This window comes from Etheostoma cragini, unplaced genomic scaffold, assembly GCF_013103735.1.
Source record: "Etheostoma cragini isolate CJK2018 unplaced genomic scaffold, CSU_Ecrag_1.0 ScbMSFa_4511, whole genome shotgun sequence".
Lineage (NCBI taxonomy): Eukaryota > Metazoa > Chordata > Actinopteri > Perciformes > Percidae > Etheostoma > Etheostoma cragini.
In genome coordinates, this window is record NW_023268892.1 from 114375 (window position 1) to 123950 (window position 9576).

General features: G+C 42.3%; 1 protein-coding gene across 1 annotated transcript in view; it reads left to right on the forward strand.

Moving 5' to 3' along the window:
• LOC117941164 (noelin-like) overlaps positions 1–1538 on the forward strand; it is an 8837-nt gene extending 7299 nt beyond the window's left edge. Inside the window, exon 6 of the mRNA XM_034866251.1 lies at positions 241–1538. Coding sequence (XP_034722142.1) covers positions 241–903 — 663 coding nt within the window. The 3' untranslated portion in view covers positions 904–1538. The remainder of the gene's footprint in view (positions 1–240) is intronic.
• Positions 1539–9576: the final 8038 nt, after the last annotated feature.

Genomic DNA, 9576 nt, shown 5'->3' on the forward strand with positions numbered 1-9576 from the left:
TATATCCAGAGGTGACTGGGGGAACCCGACGGGTGGAGATTTAATCTCTCCACCTAGTCCTGGGTCTTCACTGAGGGCTCCTCCCAGCTGGAAAGCTAACAGAGTTTAATATAATAATGTTATGATCAAACTGTAGAGTTAATAAAGAATAATATATAAGTCATCACACAGTCATCTTTTATCACTGTGCAAAGAAAACAGATAATTCATTTTTGTTAATTTTGGTTTCTTCCCTTACAGGTGTGGTACATGGATGGTTACCATAACAACCGCTTTGTTAGGGAGTATCAATCGATGTATGACTTCATGACGACGGATAACTTCACGTCTCACCGCCTGCCCCACCCCTGGTCCGGCACCGGTCAGGTGGTTTATAACGGATCCATTTATTTTAACAAGTTCCAGAGTCACACCATCATCAAGTTTGACTTCAGCACATCGCTCATCAGCCGCTCCCGGCAGCTGGACTTTGCAGGCTACAACAACATGTACCATTACTCCTGGGGGGGCCACTCGGACATCGACCTCATGGTGGACGAGGGGGGGCTCTGGGCTGTCTACGCGACCAATCAGAATGCTGGAAACATTGTCCTCAGTCAGTTAAACCCCAACTCTCTGCAGATCATCCGCAGCTGGACCACCAACCACCCGAAACGCAGTGCCGGCGAGGCATTCATGATCTGTGGAACCCTTTACGTTACTAACGGGTACTCTGGCGGAACCAAAGTCTACTACGCCTTCTCCACCAACTCCTCCACCTACGAGTACATCGACATTCCTCTGACCAACAAATACAGCCACCTGTCCATGCTTGACTACAACCCCAGAGACAGAGCGCTGTACGCCTGGAACAATGGCCACCAAGTCCTTTATAACGTCACTCTTTACCACATTATACAATAACAATACATGAAGTTACCCTCTAAAACACAGTAACTTATCTAAACCCCCGAGACAAAATGGTTGGCTTCATTGCTGAAGTCCGCCTACACAACAGAACCGTTTCAAATAACGATAATGTTCAAATTTACAAGTGAGTTTACTTAATATTGAAAACACACATATGTTCTTCACTATTTGGCTTTGGAGTTGCTGGCAGGCAGTTTTTAGAAACACTGTTTTACATTTTAAAATTAGAAGTGAATCTTTTACAGAATATAGTCACAGACCAGCAGGGGTCACTGGTGGACAACCAGTGGTCCGCAGACCACTCTCACTAATACTGCTGTAGTAGACAGCGCTCTAGTCACAGTCCTTCATAATGTTCTCTACCACAATATAGAGTAGCATTAAAGAATAAATCAAATTAGGATTACAGAATGAATTCATCACGTTCTCTGACCCATACTGAGTCAAAGGAGAAGACCAGTTTTCAAGACATAGAAAGGTACGTTAGCTGAGCTTTGAACAAGGACTTAAAGTGAGAGGAAACTTATTTCCATCGAAAGAAAAAGACAAAGTGTGAATGATTGACATGTTAGCTCAGCAGTTCCTCCTGTAATAGCTGTTTTAGTTGACGATAAAGTTGGACGACAGTACAAAACCAACAATTTTTAGGGTTAGTATAGCTCCCACTGATGGTTAACAAATAGCTTCAACACTTGTAATAAAATCTTATATCTGGTGCGTTTTACATTTGTAATTCATGCAGCTCTTCAGCAAACAAGAAAAGAAAATTTAACAATCAAATTGTCACAAAAAAACGTGACATGGAGTTGTTTGAAGTTCTGGTGGAGTTCATCCCTGCATCAAGTCTGTAAGCTTTCAGGGTGTGCTAAGCTAGGCCTGCATTTCCCTGCTTCTTGGATATTTGCTAAGCTATGCTAGCGTCATGGTTGAATGAACTTTTAGGACCCAAACTCAGAGATGAGAACAGCAGGCAGGCACGAGGACGCAAGATAAATGTATTGTCCAGACAGAAAATCAGTCCAACAAGAAAACATAGTTCAAATATCCACAAAATCAAAGAGGTCCGGGGGGGGAAAGGCGAGGAAGAGACAGGAAGCAACAACAGGGAAAACTACACCAGAAAAACTCACAGGGGAGATCGTGAACACGCTGACAGGACACAGTACCGACAGGGAGACAAACCAGAACCATCTCACAAGAGACAAGGGAACCGCAGACAATAAAGACACCAGGTAACAAGGTAACGAGAGGCAGGTGAAAAGAGGGCAGGAAAGCAAAGGGAAAACATCAGGTAATCACAGCGGCAGGAAGACACAGGAAGTACAACTATAAACAAGACAAGACAAACACACAACTTCAAAATAAAACAGGAAACAGAACATACAGATACTCAGGATAACACGAGACAGGACCAACAACACCTGACTGGGTAGCAAACATAAACAAATGACAGAAAACAGGATACAGAGCTCAGATAAACACTGAAACCATAAAAGCTAGCAGTTTCCCTGCTTCTAGTCTTTGTGCTAAGCTAGGCTAGCAGCTTCCCTGCTTCCAGTCTTTGTGCTAAGCTAGGCTAGCAGTTTTCCTGCTTCTAGTCTTTGTGCTAAGCTCAGCTAGCAGATGTCCTAGTATAAAGTCTTTCTAAAATTGTTTCCCGAAAGAAAGAAAAAGAAAAAGACTGTTAACTTATATCTTTTAGTCAAATAGAAAGTTGCATTTTCACCACTTTGTTGTTTTAAATTACCAAAGTATTTGACACAAATGCACTAGAAAAATAACCAACACACTAATACAATCATAAACAAATGAACTTTCACAATAGGAGACACTGAATTGTTTACATTAATTGATAGTAGGCATGGAGGATTGCTACACATTTTTATGATGAATTTGTTTTTGTGGGTGACATCTGACTTTATAAAATCAGACTCACGGTTTTTTAACACGAATAATGTCTTTTCTTACTGTTGTGTATTATACAGCGATACAAAAGCTTTCCTACAGTCTAGCTTTTCCAGTAGTTTCCTCAGATTGTAAACATGTTGTTCTAGGTTTAGTACGGCTGCTCCAACATCTTTCTTTCAATCTTTTCTTTTAGAAAAAACAACATGCCCAAAGCATTCTGAGATTGAAAAGTGGGATGTAAACAGAAAAATTGGTTATTTCAGGACTAATTTGTCAGATAAGATGAAACGGCATCAATGCTGTGTAAGACATCACATGAGTAAAGCTCTTTATGTTGGTGGTGCGATACCCTACCCTGAACTCTTACTGTTGAAGGGGCTTTGCCATCGGTGTGTGAGTGTTCAGTTCAGTGAATGGGAGTCTTAATAGGTGAATGATTTTATAAATGCTCTTCATTTACCATTTGGACATGGTAGAATTAACAGGTGAATGAGCTTATAAATGCTCTTCATTTACCATGTAGACATGGTAGAATTAACAGCTGAATGACTTTATAAATGTTCTTCATTTACCATTTAGACATAGTAGAACTGACCATCCAACTCTGCAGGTCCATGTTTTTAAGACATTCAGGTCACATTCAGAGGATGGGAGGATTTTCTCTTGTCGTTGTTTTTAAGAAATCTTTGAGTCTGTTTGTATGAGTAAGTTAAGATAAGAAACTAGATTAAAAGAAGCTATCAATACAAAGTAATTTGGAGAATTGTGTTTCATTTTTATAAGTAATTGCATTACTCAGTATTAATATGTGTTTTGTATTTCAACAGATTCTTGCTGTGACATCTATATTTGCTTTAGTTTAACAATGGGGGTGATTAAGTGTTGTGAAGTGGTAGAAACACTAGAAAAAGAAAACTGGATCCGTGGTTTTGATTTGCATGTAATACAAATAGGGTTGGTTCATTCATTTGGGTTGTTTTCCAATACCGGTGCTAAAATGAAACTTTTAAAAAGGTGCCGGTGCTTGAACCGAAATATATAGAATATATTTATAATGTTTATAATATAAAATATAAAAATGGAGCCCAAAACAACAGTTGGCGAAATTACAGAATGGCTTGTTTATTGCTAAGCCCATTTGGTCAAAATGAAATGATTGATTAATAAGGAAAAAATAAGTTCTAAAAATGACTTATTTCACCAGCAAATTGCTGGTAAACCACAGAAAAATGCACTACATGGGAAAAGTGTATTTTCGATAACTTTGAATGCACCACGAGGCTGGCGAGTTTCTTGTGAATGCACCGTCTATGTTTTTCCGACACGGAATGTTGGAATACTTTACAGGAAATAACAGTCCCCCTTTACACCGCCAATGTCAGCTGGCAGCATGGTAACCACGTGTTTCATCCAGCTACTGGCTAACGCTAACGTAGCATCTCGGCAGCGATGCTTCTGAAAAAAGAGAGTCAAGCACCCAAAATGAGAATCTGTACGCTAGCAGCCTGAATGCTAACAGCCTGTTAGCCTGTATGCTAGCAGCCTGTTAGCCTGTGAGTTAGCAGCCTGTTAGCCTGTTTGTTAGCAGCCTGTTATCCTGTATGTTAGCAGCCTGTGAGCCTGTATGCTTGCAGCCGGATCCGGTGTCCAGTACCCAACCTTAATATGAAAATAAAACGATTAATCTGTTTTGTAAACCAAGAGCCTTAACAGCTGAAGTGTTGTGATCCATAATTCATCTTGTATACAGAAGTGAAATTACAGGCTTTCACTCAACGTGAACCTGAACACCCTGTTGGTTCTTGTTGTATGTTTGAGAGCAGCAGGATGTTGGTGGGGAGGAACTATAAGAAAGCATTTCCATCATGCCTCCAAAGGGCATTACACAGTTTTTGTTTTGAACTCAACACACTTCAAACTGTATTTCCTGACTGTCTTGTAAAAATAAAGGTCACATGATTTAAAAAATCTATTCAGTTATTCCTTCCTGGGTTAATTCTTTCTGAACGCTGCAATGATCTTATGGTTCTGTAACAATGGAGTTCCCTTTGTAAATGACTGGTAGTTATTTTAACCACCTTAACCCTTGTATTGTCTTTTGGGTCACGGGGATCCGTGCAGTTTTACCCATAGTGTTGTCCTTCGGGTCCCCGGGACCCTTGGCGTTGCCCTTTGGGTCCCAGTGATCTTAGGCGTTCTCTTTCGGGTCCCAGGGACCTGTGGCGTTGTCCTTTGGGGTCCCTGGGACCCGTGGCATTGCCCTTTGGGTGCCAGGGACCCTTGACATTATCCTTCGAGTCCCAGGGACCCATGGCATTGTCCTTTTGGGTTCCTGGGACCCATGGCATTGTGGTTCGGGTCTCAGGGAACCTTGACATTATCCTTCGAGTCCCAGGGACCAGTGTCATTGTCCTTTTGGATCACCAGGACCCTTGACGCATTCCTTCGGGTCACAGGGACCCTTGACGTTGAACCTTCGGGTCACCAGGACCCTTGACGTTGTCTTGTTGTGTCCTGGGGACCCGTGGCACATTCAATCGATCGTAATAGTTCTGCTACCCTCGCATCGTCCTGCCTTTGAGTCCCTGGGATCCTGGCCAGTGGCTTGTGGTTGTAGTAAAAACAGGAAAGGCAAAGGCGAGTTAAAAGGGAGGTTAAAAATAAAAATAAACTATACGCTGGACATCAGTCTACTAATTATTTTATTACACACACACACACACACACAAACACACACACACACACAATATACACTTTAGACACATTTCTTTCTTCTTGTTGTCGTCAATTTTGTTCATGTCCCCTTGTTTCGGTCCTGTGCACTTATTGCACGTGGCTCGGCACAGCCGGGGGAGCAGCTGCAGCATGGCCCGTCGTTTGACTCTGGAGTTGAAGCTGCATCGGACTCTCGTGAGCGGCGGTGCCGCTCGCAATGTCCCCGCTGAAGCCAATGTACCAAAAGTAGAAAACACACAAGAGGCCAGCAACGAACACGACAACGACAACCAACAACACCACCGTGACTGTGATGGCGGCGGGTGTGCGTCACAAGAGGACCAACACATACCCGAGCTTAGCAGAGGAAATGACTACTGTTGCTATGACGACAACAACAAAGACGATGACCAAGGCCAAGACAAAGGAGGAGAACAAGTAAATGGAGAAGAAGAAGAAGAAGAAGAAGAAGAAGAAGAAGAAGAAGAAGTAGAAGAAAAGGGTGGACAAGTGCTTTGTTGTTGTTGTTTTCGTTTTGTTTTTTGTACCATTGCCGTACAATTGTCTTTGTGTATGTGTTTTTGTGTGTTTGTGTGTGTGTATTTGTGAGTGTTCTAAAATTTTAAATGTATTCTTCCATCTCGTTCCATCATGTTCCATCTTCTTGTTTGGACACGCTACTTCCTCAAGGTCGATGGGCATTCCGCCAGGAACGGACTGAAGTCGTGGGTGGCCTGCGATGCCCGCTCCAGCTACGCGTGGCACATGCAGCTCTCAATGGGCAAGTCCGTAAGCGGCACGCCCCAGAGGAATCTGGGCGCCCGGGTGCTGCCGGACGTGACCGAGGGCCTGAGGGGCTCACGTAAAGTGACGTGTGACAACTTTTTGCTCGTCGAGCGGCGCCTCACGGTGGTGGGCACGATGCTCAGGCCCCGGTGGATGCGGGGCAAGCTCAACAAGAGGAGGGTGTTCCTCGAGCAGTTGGGAAGGGCGCTTGTGAATCCGCTCATCGAGAGACGTGGCGTCTGCCTCTCACAGAGGCATCCGCAGCACTTGTCAAAGCCTTCGTCACAGCGAGTTGGTCCTGTGGTGTTGGTGGCGACGGCAGCGGCACAGTTACAAGGTAACTAATGGAGGACAGGGATTCTGAACCGGACACACGAGGGTACAAAGCAAAAGGAAGCGGTGTCAGCTCTGTCCGGAGAGAAAGGACTGCAAATAACACATCGTGTGCGGTGGCTGCAAGAGATACATCTGCAGGAGATGCACGCGGACCTACTAATGTGCCGACTGTGTTTGCCCGTAGCCTCTTGGCCCGCGTGGACAAGGCCCCGAACAAACCTTGAATCTGTCTTGGATAAACACACACACACAAGACACACACATATAAACACACACACCCCTGGGATCCGAATGGCGAGGCTGAGGCCTCAAGGGTAGAAGAAAGATGACATCTAACAAGGAGAGGTCCCCGGGACCCTGAAGGATGATGGCACCACGGCAGTGGTGGGACATACATTTAATTGCATGAAAAATAAAACGGCGTCTCTGAGAACCAAAGGATGAGACCACAATGGCATTTGACATGGAATAAAAACGGTGTCTTAGGACCGCGAAGAAGAACGGCAGGCTAGAACAAAAGGTCACATAAGCTAAACATGTCCCTGGTACACAATGGACAATACAAGTGTTAACAGATACTGACAGATGGATGCTAACAGATGCTAACAGACGGATGCTAACAGACGGATGCTAATAGACAGGTGCTAACAGACAGATTTTAACATATAGATGCTAACAGACAGATGCTAACAGACATGTGTTAAGAGACAGATGCTAACAGACAGGTGTTAATAGACAGGTGTTAACATGCTAACAGACAATGTCTGTGTTACTGCAGGTTATATTTAAATGTTAGAAGTTTCTGCAGGATGCCTGTTTTAGTTCTCTTCTATAGTTCCCTTCTATTCTACTATAGTTCTCTTCAATTCTTCCATAATTCTCTTCTATTCTACTATAGTTCTCTTCTATTCTTCGATAGTTCTTTCCTATAGTTCTATAGTTCTCTTCTATTCTTTTATAGTTCTATCCTATAGTTCCGTAGTTCTCTTCTATTCTTCTAGAGTTTCCTTCTATACTTCTATAGTTCTCTTCTATTCTTCTATAGTTCTATCCTATAGTTCCATAGTTCTCTTCTATTCTTCTATATCCCATAGTTCTCTTCTATATTTCCATAGTTCTCTTCTACTCTTTAATAGTTTTCTCCTATAGTTATATACTTCTCTTCTATTCGTCCATAGTTCTTTTCTATAGTTCCGTAGTTCTCTTCTATTCTACTATAGTTCTATAGTTTGGTTCTGTGGATAATTGACATTAACGCTGCACATGTGATACACATTGTTATTTTAACTACATCTTTGGGAACATGTACTTTAAATACATATCTGGATTTCAACATTTAAAATGTTTTAAATAATAATAATATTTTTGCTACAGAGTTGCTGAATAAATAGGAATACTCATGTATAAGTGTGTATACATATATACATATACATATATATGCATATATATATATATATATATATATATATATATATATATATTATGTGTAGGATTTAATGAAATATATTTCTATAAACACTAAAATCCTTAGGTAATGTAAATCACTAATAAAAAACCTTAAGTGTAACTGTAATAATATCATTAGTGGGTATTATTGTTATGAATTAATTTGAATAACGATTGTTTTAGTGATTGTTTCCTGTGTTGTGTAAAGCTCGTTGTGACTGTTGTTAAAAGAGACACTTTTATTTTAATTTTTACTTAATATCAAAGACACAGGTAAAGGTTAGAAGTTCATTAATTACCTATATTAATACATATAACATATTATATGTAACATATTTCTAAACAGTATTTTTAAAACATGTCTTAATCACATTCTGTAAATCGCCCCGCCCCCTCTGGGCCTCCGTAGATCTCCTTTATATAGCCCCGCCCCTCCCGGCCCCTGTAACTTCAGACCCGCTGAATCAGAAGGTGAAACGGCCGTGCGGCAGAGCAGAAGATTCTCCCGCCCTAAATCACCGTGTTCTCGGACCAAAATGAGCCGCCGCCCGCTGGAACTGAGGAGATACTAACGGAGATATTTAGGTGAAAGTCTGGAGACAGAAACGGAGACGTTTCGGTGAGTTTTGTGTGTTAGTGTCGACTTCAAAGAAACTTCAAAGAGAGTGTGTTTTCACCGCCGAGTGAAGGCGGGCATTTCAATCAGCAGATTAACTGTTTAAGTTACCGGACAGTTACTCTATAAAGAGGAGAAAACTCTTCCTCCTCCATGTTAACTTCACTTACAAATACTTTATTATGAATTAGATTTTTTTATGAATAATTTAGACTTTATTTTCGCATTTAGCATGGCCAACTGTGAGTGTCTGTTGCTTTTTTGAAATCTAACGTTTGCAAGCTGTTTCCGGATTTAGAGTTTTTTCTTTTTTAATCTTATGATGCAGGCGACATGCCCCCCCAGCCGTTAGTACCAGTAGAGCCGTTAAACCGTTAGTCTCCGTTAGAGCCGTTAGTTACCGTTAGCCAACCTGAACCTTCCTACGCCTCTCTGCTCCGTCAGTACGTACGTATGTGTGCGTGTCTCTGTGCGTGTATCTGTCTGTGTTTGCGTGTGCGTGTATCTGTCTGAGTGTGTGTGTGTGTCGGTGTGTGTGCGCGCCCTGTGCGTGTGTGTCTCTGTGCGTGTATCTGTCTGCGTGTGTGTGTCTGTGTGTATCTGTGTGTGTGTCTTTGTGTTTCTGTGAGTGTGTGTGTTGGTGTATGTGTGTGTGAATGTATCTGTCTGTCTGTTTTGTGTGTGTGTGTGTGTGTGTGTGTGTGTGTGTCTGTTTGTAAGTGTGTGTGTGTGAGTGCGTGTTTTTGTGTGTGTGCGCGCGCCCTGTGCGTGTGTGTCTGCGCGTGTGTGTGTGTGTGCATCTGATGAGCAGGTGGCACCTTGTTAACAGTGTATGAGTGTGTGTGATGGTGGATGGTTCC